The 16,693-nt window shown below is 50.2% G+C and overlaps 1 protein-coding gene across 1 annotated transcript; it reads right to left on the bottom strand.

Annotated features, from left to right (window-relative positions):
- Positions 1-5,061: 5,061 nt before the first annotated feature.
- On the bottom strand, positions 5,062-14,469 carry NR1I2 (nuclear receptor subfamily 1 group I member 2; the record flags this gene model as incomplete). Its single annotated transcript, XM_080696270.1, has 8 exons — positions 14,261-14,469; positions 11,189-11,322; positions 10,780-10,967; positions 9,626-9,900; positions 7,267-7,409; positions 6,945-7,061; positions 6,564-6,669; positions 5,062-5,206 (listed from the first exon to the last, which is right to left on the bottom strand). Exons 1-8 carry the CDS (start codon positions 14,290-14,292, stop codon positions 5,062-5,064), a joined length of 1,140 nt encoding a protein of 379 aa, XP_080552396.1. The 5' UTR covers positions 14,293-14,469.
- Between the last annotated feature and the right edge of the window lie 2,224 nt (positions 14,470-16,693).

The raw sequence follows: 16,693 nt of genomic DNA, 5'->3' as shown, positions 1-16,693 counted from the left end.
AATAAGAGAGACAACTAGAAGCGCAGTAAAGTCCCAGACTAAGGTCTTCCTTTGAGAGGCTTTGAAAGTAATCCCTGGGGTTTGGGTTATTTTCGCAAGGGTTATGCCGTTTTATTCGAGTTGTTGCTCCGTTTTTCACCTCCGCAATAAAAACAAAACGACAACCAGTACATAAGGGGTTAGCTTGACAAAGTAGACTTCCTTGTGTTAATTTTAAGTTGTTTTTTCTTACTATATCTGTCTACAGGCAGATACAGATAGGTGTATGAAAATGTGCTTGCCTGTAAAATTTGCATCTATAAATGTGTTGCCGATGGATCACTTGGGCCTGTACACATACCAATTAGCGTGACCACTTCCATCTTAAAAACAAATCTAAAAACAAATTTTATTATTATATATATATATATAAAGGACTGTGGGTTGTATACAACTATTGCAAACACTTGTGCAAATCTGTCTTGATATAAAGGAAAAGCAAAATCTGTATAACATTATTACTACTTGAATGCCTCTGTGACTGAATTTTTTTCATTTTAAATATAAACATTTTTGTGAAAAGTATGCTCAATGTTCTTTTCCCCTTACCCCCATTCCCTTGTAAATACATTTTGTTCTATGTGACTTGGTTTGGAAATAGTTAACTGGTACTGTAATTTGCATTAAATAAAAAGTAGGTTAGCCTGGAAATGAAATTAAAATTCACAAGTGTGTGGTCTTTATTTCAGTACCCATCCCTCTTCACCCTACCTGTTTTTGCCACTGCAATATATAGCACATCACCATCTCTGTTCCTCTAACAAAGGAAACATGAATCTTTGTTGTAAAAATCAAGATATAAACGCCATGTCTCGTTGTTTCAAATGACCTTACTTTGCTGTGTAGCCGCAAGAGGTGCAGCTTCCAGCTTGGAAACCTTTGGATTTGATGTAGAGTTAGCTTTGCAGACACTGCTTTGAAAAGAAAGGAAACATCCCTGACAGGGACAGTTGTAAAAACATGTATAAGAGCTGCTGTCTTTCCTGTGTTCATGGTTTGGTGTAGCTGTATTTTCTTTAACTTTCATCCTATTAGTCGATGGTCTTTGGGGGTTTCTGTAAAATATATGAACACCACAGACCGTGGGGCTGTACCTCCCAGTAACCAACACGTGTTGTGTTTGCGTCTGCTCATTTCCAATACTGGATGATGTATGTAAACATGTTATGTCTCTTAGTGCAAAAAAAAAAAAAAAAAAAACTTTTTTTTTTAGGGCTGGAAAACTCTGCCAGACCTAATCTTAAAAGCTAGATATAAGGTCATGTGACTGCTGCTTCAATAAAATCAAATTTATATTCGATAAAGTCTGGTCTTGTTATTTCCTGGGGTGGTGGGGATGGTTACCATTAGCATTTTAACAATTATATGCATTTACAGATGGGGTTTGAGGTTGCTTCTGCAAAAATCTAAGGTGTTACTAGTGAGGTAGGCCTTCTAGTTGAAGTGCATTTGTTTGGAATCTAGTGCTATCTTGTGGGGGTCCTAATTTAGCCATTTGAATCGGGATTAAGTGTCCTGAAAGCCATTTTAACTAAGTCCTTCCGAAAAGTTGTAATGAAACAGTCCTTTGGCATCATGTATCAGGGAAGCAGTACAGTGACTCCATCTTGTGAAAGCAAGGGAACGGGAGTGACAGGACAACCACCCATTCCTCGGGTGGGCTCAGCCCACCCCTTGGCACCAGCAGAGTCAGGAGAGCACTGGGTACAGAAAGAGAAAGCAATCAGGGAAACTAGCTGCTAGGGAAGATGGCAGGATGAGCCAGCCCACGAGTGTTTCTTCATAACCTCTTCTCGGTAAGAGAGATGGGCCTTCCCACGTGGAGATTTGTTGTGGATGTCAAGACTTTAGACAAAGGCCAAGTTGAAACTGCTCAATAGCTGAAATGGATGTGAGAGCCAGAGGTGCTCCAGTAGCTTTGGAGACCAACGTCACCCTTTCCTAACTGAACTGGGAACTCAAAACAGTGCCCAAGAGATGCCTCAAAATGGATGCTTAGAGCTACTTGCTAGAAGCTCAGGAAAGACTAATGAGGACATCCAAATATGTGTGAGAGTACACAAGTTAAACCTGGCTCCTGGTCCTTTAAGCTGCATCCACAAAGCTGCTAAAAGGAAGTATCTATCCCGTGTGAGCTCTTTGGTGCATCTGATTGTGAAACTTAACTATTTTAGAACGTACTCTTGTTTTTATAATCTGCATAAATCATACATATCAGTTTAATGTTTGAGGAACTACTTGGGTATTTTTGAACTAATATTGGAGGACGGGAGTTTACCTTACATCCCATCTTAACCTCACTTTACCCTCTCCTTGTTAACACAAACCTACAGCTAGCAACCTTTTCAGGATCTTGAATGAAGAGCACTCTGAAAGTTACTTCCCTGGAGATGGAGATGCATATATTATGAATATAAAGGGAAGTAAAAATTGCATATTCAAATTAGAAACTTGTTTCTAGTTATAAGAATCTATACTTAGTCAAAAATCCTGGAAGCAAAAGCTCTATTCATTGAGTTTGCAGGGTTTGTTCTATCTTCCCTCTGTTTCCTTTCTAAAAATGGATCCTTTATCTCCTTGATGCAGAGAAGGCTGGTAAATCTGGAGAGATGAGAATGAATATGTTTACTTGCTTCCATTTACATTACTCATAATGTCTTGACATTCTCAAAGTTTATCTGTGTGTGTGTGTGTGTGTTACTGAGGATAGAACCCAGGGACATTCTACCTCTGAGCTACACCCCCAGCCCTATTTTTTATTCTTTATTTTGAAACAGGGTCTCACTAAGTTGCAGAGGCCTCACTAAGTAGCTGAGGCTGGCCACAAACCTGCAATCTTCCTGTCTCAGCCTCCAATATACTGGGATCACAAGTGTGCACAACATACCTGGCATTTGCTTCTTGTAAAATGATGAAACTAAGTGATTATCTGCCCTTAAAATTCAGTTGCCGTGCAGCCAACGGTACTGAGGATTGAATCCAGGGGCGCCTACCTCTAGGCTACACCCCCAGCCTATTTTTTGTTTGTGTGTGTGTGTGTGTGTGTGTGTGTGTGTGTGTGTGTGTGTGTGGTACTGAGGATGGAACCCTTCTACCTCCGGGCTACACTCCCAGACCTATTTTTATATTTTTTATTTGGAAACAGGGTCTCAAGCCAGCAAGGCTGGCTTCGAACCTGTGCGATCCTCCTGTCTCCACCTCCCAAGCGTGGGGATTACAAGCCTGTGCCACCACACCGGGCTATTTTGTTTTATGAAACAGGTTCTAAGTTGCTGAAGGACTTTCTAAGTTGCTGAGGCTGTCCTCAAATCTATGATCCTTCTGTCTCAGCCTCCCAAGTACTGGGATTACAGGTGCGCACCACCACACCTGGCTCAATTGCTATGTTTTTAATTACCGCATTTTAAATTATAATGTATTTTTTTAAGTTTTTATACACAATTTTTGTGAGCAAACCAAATTAAATAATGTATTTTATGTTCTTACGCCACCAGTTTCAAATGTCTAAAGTTTTTAATTGTATAACTAAGTCACAAAATAAATGTGTGCACCTATATTTTGTTTGTTTTTTCATTCCCATATTTCTTTCCCAAAGTAGATGGCAAAAATTTTTTTTTTACATTGCTGACCAAAAGTTCATAATTCAAGTCCTCTTGCCTTGATCTGAGACTAAACCCAGGAACATATTTGCTAAACCTAGTTCTTAAATATTGAGTGCCTTAAGTAAAAGTAAAGTGTAGCTTGTGAAAATGCAAACACTGGTACTCAGAAATAATTATAAGCAAGGCAACTGCTTTCCTCGTCTGTCTTTGTAAGCAATGTAGACACAGGACTACAGGTCCATACGAGGGGCTCTGCTCCAGCACGTTTATTCACCCACTGCAGCATTGTCCCAGAATGCCCCGATGTTCCAGCCTCAGTAGCAAAGCCAGGAGCCTGTTGGGTGGGGAGCAGACCTCCTCCCCAGTCACCCAGGCACCCGGCCACAGTTCCCACCCCTTCCTCCCGGTGTTCAGGAAAGCCTCACTTGGGTCCCAGGTACCCAGAGGACCCAGCGCAGCTCAGCATCCACACGAAGATGTCCCTCGAGCTTCTGAGTTCACAGCTCAGTTCTTTTGATCCACATTACTGGGGTTTCAGCGTGTGTGTGTGTGTGTGTGTGTGTGTGTGTGTGTGTGTGTGTGTGTTTTGCTGGTGATTGAACTCAGGAACATTCTACCTCCAAGCAACACCCCCACCCAGCCCATTTTTTTCTTTGGAAACAGGGTCTCATGCTTCTGAGAGCCTCACTAAGCTGCTGAGGCTGGCTTGGAATCTGTGACCCTCCTGTCTCAGCCTCCCAAGTACTGGGATTACAGGTGTGCGCCACCTGACCTGGCCTTTCCTTAACTATAAACTCTGAGGTCAGGATCCAGGCTGGAGGCAGCGGCGTTTAGCACACCGCAGGGTCCGCAGTGTTGGCGCTTAATAAATAACATAGACGCAGACGCAGAGACACACAGTGGCGCCCAGGAAGTCGTGACAAGTGTCTGACATTGAGTACAGCCTCAGCTTCTCTAGAAGACCCCGCAGACACGAACACACCCGTCGATGGGCACGAGCCTGAAGCTGCCAGGCCACTCTCGAGATTAGAGGTTGGGAGGGAGGAGGGGCAGGAGGCAGCTAAAAGACTCAGGCTTGAATTGGGGCAGCATGACCTTCGCGGTGACCTTCCTCTACCACAACACTTAAGGGACTTGAGATGCAGTGAGATTTCGGGGGCTAGTCCCAGACCACAGGGCCTGGTCTGCGGGAGGACAGCCATGTTGTCTCTCCCATGGGCCTGACCTCTGGGCCAGTGTGCTCTTCACGTAGGGTCCCTCTGCCCAGACAATGGGGCCTGGGGACCCACGTCCCCTTCCTGAGGAATGCTAGCCAGCTGTGGTCACAGCGACATGGCCGTCAGCGGTGCCATCTGAATAGCTGTAGAAGCTCCGGGTCTCCGGGTCTGGCTGTCCACCGAGGCTCCGCTGAGGGCCGCGCTCAGCCGTCGGTGCTGCAGAGCAGCTCCCGCATGAGCGGCGTGGCGAAGGGGTGCGTGTCCTGGATGCGCAGCAGCCGCTGGGTGTGCTCCGCGTTGATGCTGCGTAGCTCGGTGAGGATCGCCATGAGCTTCAGGAACAGGAACCTGCGGGCCCGCCAGTGGAGAGGTCGTGCTCCAGCCAGCCCGGGCACGGCCGACCTCCACTCAGCCCCGGCACGGCCGACCTCCACTCAGCCCTGACAAAGGCTGCATTCCCCAGCCTGTGCACAAAAAGGGCAGGACAGCCTACTCTCCCTACTCCCACCCCATCCACAGGCCTTTGAACATGGAGACCTCGGTGGAAAACTCACATCCTACAAGGGGTTATATGCATAGGTTAGTTGGAGGGTGAGGAGAGTCACTGTCCTGATCAATGTCCAGGGGTTAGGACCCAGCTGCACTGTCGTGGAGGTTAGGGGTTGTGGGATAGAATCTCTGCTGGATCTACCTCTGGGTCTAATGTCTGAACATACCATGTTTCTCAGTTTCCCCATAACGGGAAACAAAGCTGGTACCTCTAGCCTCCTAGAGGTGAGAAAACTGAACAAATACAGACATGGCTACTCCCAGCACCCCAGGACACTGAGCCAAAAGGAAAGCACAGGCCAAGGGAGGATCTGAGTTCCCAGCTCACGTCATGATACCCACTGCTGGCCTCAGCCTTCATAGTCTTGGGCTCATTGCAATTGGTGTTTGTCCTGGTCCTGAAGCCTGTATGTAGGCTTCAGACTGGACACAAATCACAGAGGCGCTGAGGACCAGAGGGGATGTGGAAGCCCCTGTTTGGCCAGGTCTTCAGCTGCTTTTCTCTTTCAAGTCATGACCAGAACAAGGTAAGGCATTTCCCACCCCCATCTTGTGCTCTTCCTGGGAAAGTCCTCGGCAGGGCTGAAGGCTAGAGCTTTGGCCCTGCTCTTGGTAGAGTCTACTGCCAGCCTCCGCCGCTGTCTGTGGGGCCTGGGGCGGTTGCCCTGAGCTCCCTTGCAGGATGGTGTTGGGACCCATCCCATGGACATGTGAGAGCTAAAGCTTATAAGACACATAAACCATTTGGCACCAGATTTAGCATTCCCCAACAAATTGGAACCATTACAGATTTCTCTGTGATGATTTACCCTCACTGTAGCTCTTACTGGCCATCGCTGGAAGACTGTCTAGGAGACACAGGAGAGTACCTAGCCCTCTGATCACAGCAGCATGGAGGGCCCTGGACAGGTAAGTCTCCATTAGCTGGGCACAGCCTCAGCCCCTCTCAGGTTTCCTATGTCCAGACTGCTGCTCAGACTGACTGGGCAGAACACCCCAGTGGAGGTGATAGGACACAGCCAGGACTCAGGAGACCGTACCCGGCACAGGTCTAGTCTGCTATCCCACAAGGCCCAGGTACGTGGGGCCCAAAAGTGAGGCAAGGCCACAGGGAGGCCCTTCCCCTGCCTCACCCCCCCCCCCCGCCCCAGCTCACCGGTGGGCGGGCTGGGGTCGAATGCACTCGATGTAGGTCTTCAGGGTGATGGCAAAGCGCTCCTGCAGCTGGTCCACCACAGTGCGCTGCACCACGCCAGGGCGGTCTGCAGGGAGGGAAGGTGGGCGGTGCCAGCGAGGGCCGGCAGGGGCAAGACAAGTCAGTTCAGCCCAGAGAGGGAGCTGCTGACCAGAGTCACCCAGGCCCGGAGGGAAGGACTAGGACCCTACACCACCCTACTGACCCAGGGCGAAACAGTTAGAGTCCCCACCCTGGCTGAGCATGAGCTGGACCCTTCCCTGGGAGGGGAAGGAGGGGGGGAAGGCACAGGCCTCCTGCAGGTCAGGCTGAGGGGTGTGGGCAGTCTGGGGGAGGCATCACCTGGGGAGAAAAGGGAGATGGCCTGCATCAGCACGTACTCCTCCTTATGGAGGTTCAGCTTCTTCAGCATGCAGTGAAATTTCATCATGGGATCCAGCAGAAGTTTCTGGAAGTTACCTATGGATGGGTATAGGATGAAGGGGCAGCATCTCAGGAAGCTGACCCAACAACTTGCCCTTCCTCACTCAGATCTTTGTTCCTTCCCCTAATCGTCCTGCCCTGCAGTCCCAGGCGGGGCCCATCCCTCCCGGCATGGCTCTCTCCCTCCCACAACTGCTGGGTTCCCGTCCCTCTGCCTGGACGAGCAGGGTCCCTTGGGCACCTTCAGGGTCTTCCACGCAATAGGCCAGCCGACCACACTCCCAGGTCCCAGTCTCTGCGTTGAACATCGTGTTGGACCTCAGGATGCACAGCTCAAAGGTGGCCCCCTTGAGCAGGGAGATCTGGTCCTCGATGGGCAGGTCCCTGGCAGTGAGAATGGGGAGGAGAAAAGAGCTCTCAGGGAAGCTGCCCACAGGCTGGTACCCACACCCACTCCCCTAATCCAGAATCTGGGGTGAAGGGAGAGTTGGAGGGGCCCCTTCCCCTGAGGTTCTTGCATTCACTCCCTGGCTGCTTCCAATCTCTCTCCATCAAAATCCAGCCAAGCAGGTCACTCTTCCATGCCATGGTCTTCTCTCCTGCTACCTGCAGGACCCCTGCGTGCCCACTCAGCTTGGCTCCCAGGTTCCCTACAGCCCAGCCCATCTTCTCCAACTCCCTGCAGTCACCGACTCCAGTAGATGCCTTGGCTCCTGTCCGAGCCTCGTTACCTTCTGCCTGGGTTCCCCATTGGGGATGATGGCCTATTTAGCTGCACTTCAGTAAATCCAGCCATTTCCTCCAGCCAGGCTGTCTTTGCTCCTCCCAGAGTGCAGAGTTCTGCCTATGCCCCTTCCTTTGGTGTGAGCCCCATGCAGTGGGGTGTTTGCTACCTGCTGTCTGGGTTGTATTTTTTTCTTTTTTCATTTTTTGGTACTGGGGATTTAACCCAGGGGCATTTTACCTTCGGGCTACACGCCCAGATCTTTTTTATTTTTTATTTTGCAACAGGGTCTTACTAAATTGCTTGAGAGTCTTACTGAATTGGTGAGGCTGGCCTCAAACTCTTGATTTTCCTGTCTCAACCTCCCAAGTACTGGGATTACAGATGCGATGGTCGTGCCCAGCTTGTTGAATTTAATATGTATCTGTTCCTACTGTTTCTCTCCAGGCAGTCTGGATGAGCCTTACTCTTAGCACAAAAACCAGGCCTTACCAAAGTGCCTGATTAATAAACCTCTGATATTCATGATCTCATACTGCAGGGTCCTCTCTTCCCACCCTGCAGGGGGACTTGAAGAGGACCCCTGGGAAATAGAGGCTGCTCATGGATTCCCCGGAGGAAGCCCCATCCCTGGCATTGGTCTCTTGGAAATTCAGATTCTGAGCAACACACACACACACACACACACACACACACACACACAAAACCTCTTGATCCACACTATTGAGCTGCAAACACCATGGCACTGAGCTTATTCTCTTGAGAGTCTCCACTGCTTGGCTCAGCCCCCGACAGGTAGTTGACTATGAAGTCTACACTCTGAAAGTCCATACTTCCAGATCTGCCCTGCACCACTGATCAGATAAGACCTCCTGCAAGTGGGAGAACTTCAGTGTCCATTAGAAAGACAATAACAGTGATGGTAGGGTCAAGAGAAGCAGCCAGTGACCTCCTGTCTTGCAGTTAAGTTATCTGTGTTAAGGAAGCCAGCAGGGATCTGCCAGTGTCCACAGTGCTGAGTAGATTTCTCTTCCTGTTTTCTTGAGCTAATTTGGGCTGTTGCCACCCTAATCCCATTAAGTAAATCCTGCATGTCTCCCTGAGGGCCACAGGGAAACTTGGGGACACCTGGGATGCAACCCGCCCTCTGCCTCCTTGTGAAATCTGGTTCCTTGTGTGTGTGACTCAGGCCCATTTGACCAGGTTCTGCAAGGCGAGGTGGCCGTCCCAAGGACACACACTCACAGCACCATCTCCGGCCCACCAGGCTACTTCTTATGGGACCACAGCCCCTGAGGTTCCTGGGCCTCCTGCTGGTACCTTCTGTCATGGCGGCTGCCTCTGTGCCTAGCTCTGGGGAGAGATGGCCCTTGGGATTCAGGATCGCCCATCCTCCCCAGGCCTGCTCAGCTGCCTCTTGGTCCAGACAGCTGGAGGCCCAGCATGTGTTCCTCTCCCTCCTTCCCTTTCTCTCTGGACTTCCTTCTTATTCCTTTCAATTCATCCTTCACTCTGAAACAGTCAACTTGTGACACCTGCTCTTGTGGGGAAAATAGAGAAGGGACTTGCACTCTGAATGCCCACCATGTGCTGGGTGTTCTTCAGATGTTTTATTTTGCATGGCAGCCTGAGAACATATTATTAACTCCCATCTCCACATGGGGAGGCTGAAACACAGCTGGGTCACATGGCAGGCAAAGACCCACAAAGCCAATGAGCCACGTAGCCAGGGACCCATGGCCTGAGGCACCGTGGCCAGAGACAAAGGGGGGCCTTTTGACACCAACATCCCCCACACTCAGGGGAATCTACCCCACATTTTTGACCCTTTGGGCCATTTGCTTTTCCCTCCTGCATCCCAACCACTCAGCCCTACCTGAAGTAGGAGATGACTTTAGCAAAGTTGATGATGCCTTTGAACATGTAGGTTGACATGTCAGCCAGGTGGGGCAGCAGGGGGATGATTTCCTTCCCACTGTTGCTGGCGGGGGGCTTGTAGTTCCACACGCTGCCATCTTCCCCCCGCAGCTGCAGAGAGAACTTGAGGGCACATAGATCTTCCTTGATCTGGCTCCACTTGTCAGGGTCTTCCCCCTGCGGGGCCTGCATAAACTCTGTAATCTTACGGCCACTGCTAAGGACCTCTGGCAGCTGGGACACAAGACAGTGGGTAGAGAGAGGAGAAACAGCCTGTGTTTTCATTGACAGGTCCCCCCACACACCCCAGAGCGCCACCTGCAGTCTGGGAAGACACAGTTGCAGGCCATTACTCCCATACACACACACACACACACACACACACACACACACACACACACACCACAAAACCATAACTTTCTGGATCTAAGAGATGAGTTAATAGACACACACACCCCTGCCTGGTCAGAATGTCCCCTGGTGTGTCCCAAGCATTCCTGCTGGTCAGGGCATCTGTAGGTGGACAGAGCCGAGGACGAGGGCTCTGGGCTCATACGGGTCTCTAAGTTGGCAGATCACCCCAGATGCCTGTACGCACACAGGGAGAAGGGCCTGGGAGCAGAGCCTCAGCTAATATTAAGGAACACTGACTGGTTCATGAAGGGCCTCACTCCTGTCTCATAAAGCCCCAAAGGCCAGCAACTTGGGGAGCTTCTTAGCTTTGCCTCCACTTGTAGTTAAGATTCACTTCCTACCTGCTGAAGGAAGAGAAAGGAGAGATTCTCAAACCTCTTCCTGCCTGGCATCACCTTGGGGTGAGGAAAGGGGTCCACCTCAGAGTTTGGGATGCAGAAGGTGGAGAGAATGAAAATTTGCATTTCTAGGGGTGGCACACGCTGTAATCCCTGCATTCGGGAGGCTGAGACAGGAAGAACAGGGTTTGCAGACAGCCTCAGCTACTTAGTGAGGCCCTCCGCAACTTATGAGACCCTGTTTCAAAATAAAGAATAAAAATAGGGCAGAGGGTGTAGCTCAGAGGTCCGATGACTCTGGGTTCCATCCCCAGACCTGCAAAAGGGGGGTGGGGCTAGCACAGCAGCTCTGGCCTCCTACCCGGAAATCCTTGAAGTGAGAGAAGGTGGTGTCAAAGGTTTTCATCTGAGCGTCCATCAGCTCCTGGATCATGGATCGCTGCTCTTCCGTCAGCCCCTGCACCCCCGGGGGCTGAGCCGCGATCTGGTCCCTCTTCTTCCTCTTGATCAAGGCCCGCCTCTGCTCCACGGCTGCGTCCGACATGATCACTGCAGTTCCAGGAGGGCAGGCTCAGTGCCCGCGTCCCCACAGACTCACCCTCCCCCAGTTGGTACAGCTCCAGGAGTGCAATTAGGAAGGGGCGACGAAGACGTGTAGGCGCAGCCCTGACCAGCGAGGTTCCAGGCCGAGGCCCGGTTAAGACCCTCTGTCTCCCTCGTCCTGGCTCTCTGGGTCTCGCCCGCTCCCGCCCCGGGTGCCCCGCGCTCACTCTCCTTCTTCATGCCACTCTCCAGGCACTTGCGCAAGCGGCAGGCCTGGCACTGCCGCCGCGTCTTCCGGGTGATCTCGCAGGTGCCTTTGCGGAAGGGACACCTCAGCCGGACATTGCGTTTCATGGCCCTCCTGTGAGAGGAGGAAGGGCAGAAGGCAGGCTGAATGGCGCACGGGCTCCCGCGCCGGCGACCTCTCGCCGTCCTCTCCCAGCCCCAGACACTGTGGGCCTCGCCTTTGCCTTCTGAGTTGGTGAGGCTGCCCAGGGGGCAGATGTGGGGCTCTTCAATAAGGATCCAGGAACAGGGGACCAGGACTTTCCTGCCTCATTCCTGCCAGAAAGGGGATGTGGGCTTTCCCTGTAGCCCAGCCACTTGCTGGGACACTTCAACTTCAGGCTCGGCCCCTCCCCAGATGTCCTCCCCTTCCTCCTCCACAGAGTTTCCATGGAGATGGGCCTCTTCCTGGATGTCTCCTCCTAGGAAGAGGGAACTAGAGGGAAGCTGACCTCAGGAGCAGAAGCTCAGCAGCCCGCTGCCTTCTCCAGCTCTCCTTCCACATGGGGAGCCGGGGCAGCTGGAGGGGCCAGGAAGCTCCTCTACCCAACTGGCAATGACTCCCCCATGCAAAGGAGATTATCCTGACTGACCTAGGGGCAAAGAGGGGAGGCTGTAAGCCGGGAGCCTATGGGCCCTGGTCCTCAAGGCGGGCAGGCGGTGGGTGATGAGTGCCCAAGACGGTCCCAACCTCCCTCTCCCACAGCCCAGGGACCCTGGACTCCCTCCCTCTCACTTCCACAACTGTATGGCAGGGAACAAGTTGTCTCTTGGCTCTGACCTCTGGTTCTTGGCCGCACTATGGAAAATGAGGGATGCTGGCTTAGAAACATCGGAACAGACAGGGGCCTGCAAAGTGGCCCCGAGGCTAAGCTGGTGACCAGCAACCAGCCCAGGGACATGTACCATGCCACACACATGTGCCTGCTCGCTTGGGTAGAAGGCCCTCTGTGCTGCTCTCAAACACACCCGGAACGGGGGGAACGGGGCTCATATTTATTACAGGCATGGGACAGATCAGATTTGGAGCCAGACATTTTTGCAAAGCTTTTGCAAATTTAGTTTTAAATCCCCTATGGAATTCATCCTGTGACCTGCCTGGGACAGATGAGAGAGAATGAAGCTTTGAGAAGATAGTTCATCACCTGACTTCCAGGTTAAATGGCCTGATATTTGAGTCCAGGCCTGCCTGATACCCAGTCCAGTATCCTACCCACTATGTTATGTTGCCTCCCTCTGGAAGTCCCAGGAACAGCACCCTACCGGGGGAGGGGAGAACAGAGAACTGACCCTCCAGGCAGTCTATGGGATGTTGCTTGGACAGATGCCCCAGGTTGGCAGGATCCAGATCTGGTTCGAATGTCCACCTGCCTCCAGGCAGCTACGGGCATGTGCCCAGCTCAGGGATCTATCCGCTGTTCCTTGCTGATCACTAGTTCAGAGGTAGGCTGGGCAGCTCTAGCTCCTGTGTTATAAGGGGGACTTAGGGAAAGTATTCTTTTTTTTGGGGGGGAGGGTGGTGGGAATCTAATCCAGGGGCATTCTGCCTCCAACCTATACCTTAACCTATTTTATTTTTATTTTTTATTCTCAAACCATGGTTTCCCTAAATTACTTAGGCTGGCCTTGAACCTGCAATCCTCCTGCCTCAGCCTCCCAAGCACTGGTATTACAGACATGCATCACTGTGCCCGGCTGGGGAAAGTTTTCTTGCTTTTGAAGGGAAGAAGAGATGGACCTTTTGTTTCTCAGCTGAACATCATGGTCTGTCCTGCATCTCTCCAAACAGAAGCCAGAGCTCTTGGGCAGGGTGGTGAGAGAGAAAAATGTAAAGACTGAGCTGCAGAACTCACCCATAGGGAGGCCATGGAGCTGGCTCCTTCTTAGGAGAGGTTCCACATTTTCCTTCTTGTTAACCAGACAAGTGTTCTGTGACTTGGATCTGAACACAGCCTGACACTGCCACTGCGTCTCAGCCCGTTAGAGCCCACACAGCCAAGGCGCATTTCTCCCTGGAGTGTGACGCCTCTGGACCCACCCCAGGCAGAGTCAACTGGACGCAGCCTGAGGACTACTTAGGCTTGGCCTTGCCCACCCCGAAGCTGGGGCCTTTTCATTCTGATGACACTGGACTGGTCTCAACATGCAGGCTGCAGCATTGCCTCCCAGGGTTCTTCCGGGCCTGGAAGTGTACCTGTGGGCCCTGGGGGCTAGCCCTGACACATACACACCAGCAGCCCATATTGGGGGTTGCAAGGTGAGGCCTCAGCCCTGGGGTTCATTGCCATTCGGATGTCCAACTACCAGGAAGAGCTCTGCAAAGGGCCACGTTAGGCTGGCCATCTTGAGAACATGCAAGGCCTCAAGGTGGGAATTGCACCCCTGTCCCTGCCCAAGGGCACACTGGGAGCGCGTCCTCCGTCCCTCACTCCTTTCTCCTCCCTTCCCCTCCCCATCTGCATCTATCCCTCTGGGTCTGAGCCCTGTGCTGAGGGTAGCCTTGCCAAGCTCTCTTTGGTCTTTCTCGTTCTTGAGCTGGGCAATGTGAGCCTTCTGTTCAGGCCCACGTTGCTGTGAGCCGGGATGTTTAAGTTCTGAATTTTGAAGCCCTCTCTGTTTGTCTATTTTTTGTTGAGCCTGTTTTATTTTTATTTATTTTATGCCATTCTTTACTTAACAACTGCCTTCTAAGACCGATTTAAAGACTTGAAGTTTGGATTTTTCAAATTCTTGATTCTTTTACTTTTATTCAGAAATAGTATCACAATGGAAGGTTCCTTTCCCAGGTAGACCTGGGAAGACTTGATGATGAAGGATTCTTCTGAGGTATAAGTGGCTCACTCAAGACTAATTAGGAGGCCTTGGGGTGGGCCACCAGCTCACGCTCTGAACCCAGGAGGCAGGTCCAGCCAAGGCCCCGAGACACTACCCGGAGGATTAATGAAGGACCCCAGTGAGGTGGGACCCAGGGTGTCAGTGGTGGCAGGTGAATGAAGGTTGATGGGTGACTCTACCTGAAAAAGCCCTTGCATCCTTCGCAGGTCATGACGTTGAAGTGATAGCCATTGGCCTTGTCCCCACACACCCGGCAGGTCTGGAGACCCCCATCTTCCCCATCTGCGTTGATGGTGGGGTTTCCACAGATAGAGTCTGTTTCTTCGCAGGGCACGAGGTCAGCATGATGCCAACTTTCTTCAGGTCTCACCTCCAGGTTGGCTTCTGAGCCTCTTTGACTAGAAGTAAATAAGTAAATAAATAAGCCCACAGGGAATGAATGGGCCGAACAGCGGTGTCCTGAGTCTCAGGAAGGAACCTGCCTCTTTCCAGCATGGCTCACATTCGGGTTTGAAGCTGGACCCCAGAACTGACCTCTCATGGGAAAGAAAATTGGGGGCCGGGTGCAGTGGCGCACACCTCTACATCCCAGTGTGGGAGGCTGAGACAGGAGAATTGCAGGTTGGAGGCCAGCCTCGGTAATTTAGTGAGAGCCTCAGCAACTTAGCAAGACTTTCTTTCAAAATAAAAAAAATTAAAAGAAGGGTTCAGAGTGTAGCTTGGAGGTAGAATGCCCCTGGATTCAACCCCTAGTACCCCACAAGTACTCCTGGATTAGTAGTTCTCCCAGAGAGGCAGCTGCAAGTCCTTCTCTTTGGAGGAACTCACGTTCCACTTTCAAACTAGATACAAATAAGTATACATATAATTTTCATGAATGAGTAAAATCTCACAGATCATAATTCAAAGACTAATACAACACCATGAGTGAGAGTCAGCAAAAACAACTTATAAGCCAGGCGTGGTGGCGCACACTTGTAATCCCAGCATTCGGGAGGCTGAGACCTGAGGATTGTGGTTCGCGGACAGCCTCAGCTACTTAGTGAGGCCCTCTGCAACTCGGTGAGACCCTGTTTCAAAATAAAAAATAAAAATTAGGCAGGGGGTATAGCTCGGAGGCCAAATGCCTCTGGGTTCTATCCTCAGACCCGCAAAACAAAAACAAAAACAAAAAAACCCGAAAAACAACTTCTAGCAGAATTAGACACGCAAAGACTCTCTGAATCATCACACACAATTTTTAAATAAATAGTAGAAAAGATTGATGACCTAAGTTAAGAGCCATAGCCATAAAATTAGCCAAGCAGATTTGAAAATGAATGAAAATTGACTGTAAAAATTTTAATAGACAAGTCAGGCAGAATGGTTCACACCTGTAATCCCAGTACTTAGAAGGCTGAGACAGGAGGATCACAGTTTCCAGGCCAGCCTCAGCAACTTTGTAAGACTCTCAGCAACTTAAGTGAGACCCTGTTTCAAAATGGAAAAAATAAAAGAAAAGACAAACGAATGACCAAAAAGTATATAAAAAAAAAACGTTCAATATCACGCATCACCAGAGAAATGCAAATCAAAACTACAAATGAGTTATCATCTCACCCCAGTTAGAATGGCTATTGTCAAAAAGACACAAAATAACAAGTGCTAATGAGGATACTAAAATACAGTGGTGGTGGGAGTATAAATTAGTACAGCCTTTCCACTATGGAAAACAATATGGGGGTCCTCAATACGGAGGCTGGGTGGATCACACTGCTAATCTCGGTACTGGGGAGGCTGAGATAGGATTACAGGTTTGCAGCCAGCTCAGCAACTTAATGAGGCCCTCTGCAACTTGGTGAGGCCCTGTTTCAAAATAAAAATAAAATAGAGTTGGGACTATAGCTCAGAGGCAGAATGCCCCCTGGGTTTATTCCCCAGCATCACACACACACACACACACACACACACACACACACACACACACACACACCTAGATTTGCCATATGAAGCAAAAGATATGAATATTTTTGGATATTCACCTAAAGGAAATGCAATCAATATGTCAAAGAAAGAGCCACACTCTCATGATTACCGGCACATTCATAACCGATAGTACCTGGAACCAGCCGAGGGCTCCACGAATGGCAGAATGGGTAAAGAGAGTGCGGCACATGCGCGGTGTTGTCGTTTCCAGCCATAAAAAAGAATGAACTCAGCAGGGCGTGGTGGCGCACACTTGTAATCCCTGCGCCTGGGAGGCAGAGACAGGAGGATCGCGCAGGTTCGAAGCCAGCCACGCGTGCTGGCTTACGAGACCCTGTTTCCAAATAAAAATGTAAAAATAGGTCTGGGAGTGTAGCCTGGAGGTAGAAGGGCTTCCAGGAATCCCAGTACCACACACACACACAAAAAAAAAAAAAAAATTAAAAAAAGAATGAACTCTTGTCATTTGGGGCAACGTAGATGGAACTAGAGAACATAATGTTAAATGAAATAAACCAAGAACAGAAAGACAAATACTGCGTGTTGTCACCCTTTTGTGGAAACCAAATAAAAAAAAAAATCGGATCACATAGAAAGAGGAGCCAGACAGTGGTCACTAGAGAGTGGGGGAGGGGGTGGGGAGGAGT

Source organism: Muscardinus avellanarius (assembly GCF_963383645.1).
Source record: "Muscardinus avellanarius genome assembly, chromosome: 5".
Taxonomy (NCBI): Eukaryota; Metazoa; Chordata; class Mammalia; order Rodentia; family Gliridae; genus Muscardinus; species Muscardinus avellanarius.
The sequence above is the reverse complement of the archived record's forward strand: the minus strand, read 5'-3'. Positions and strand labels throughout refer to the sequence as shown.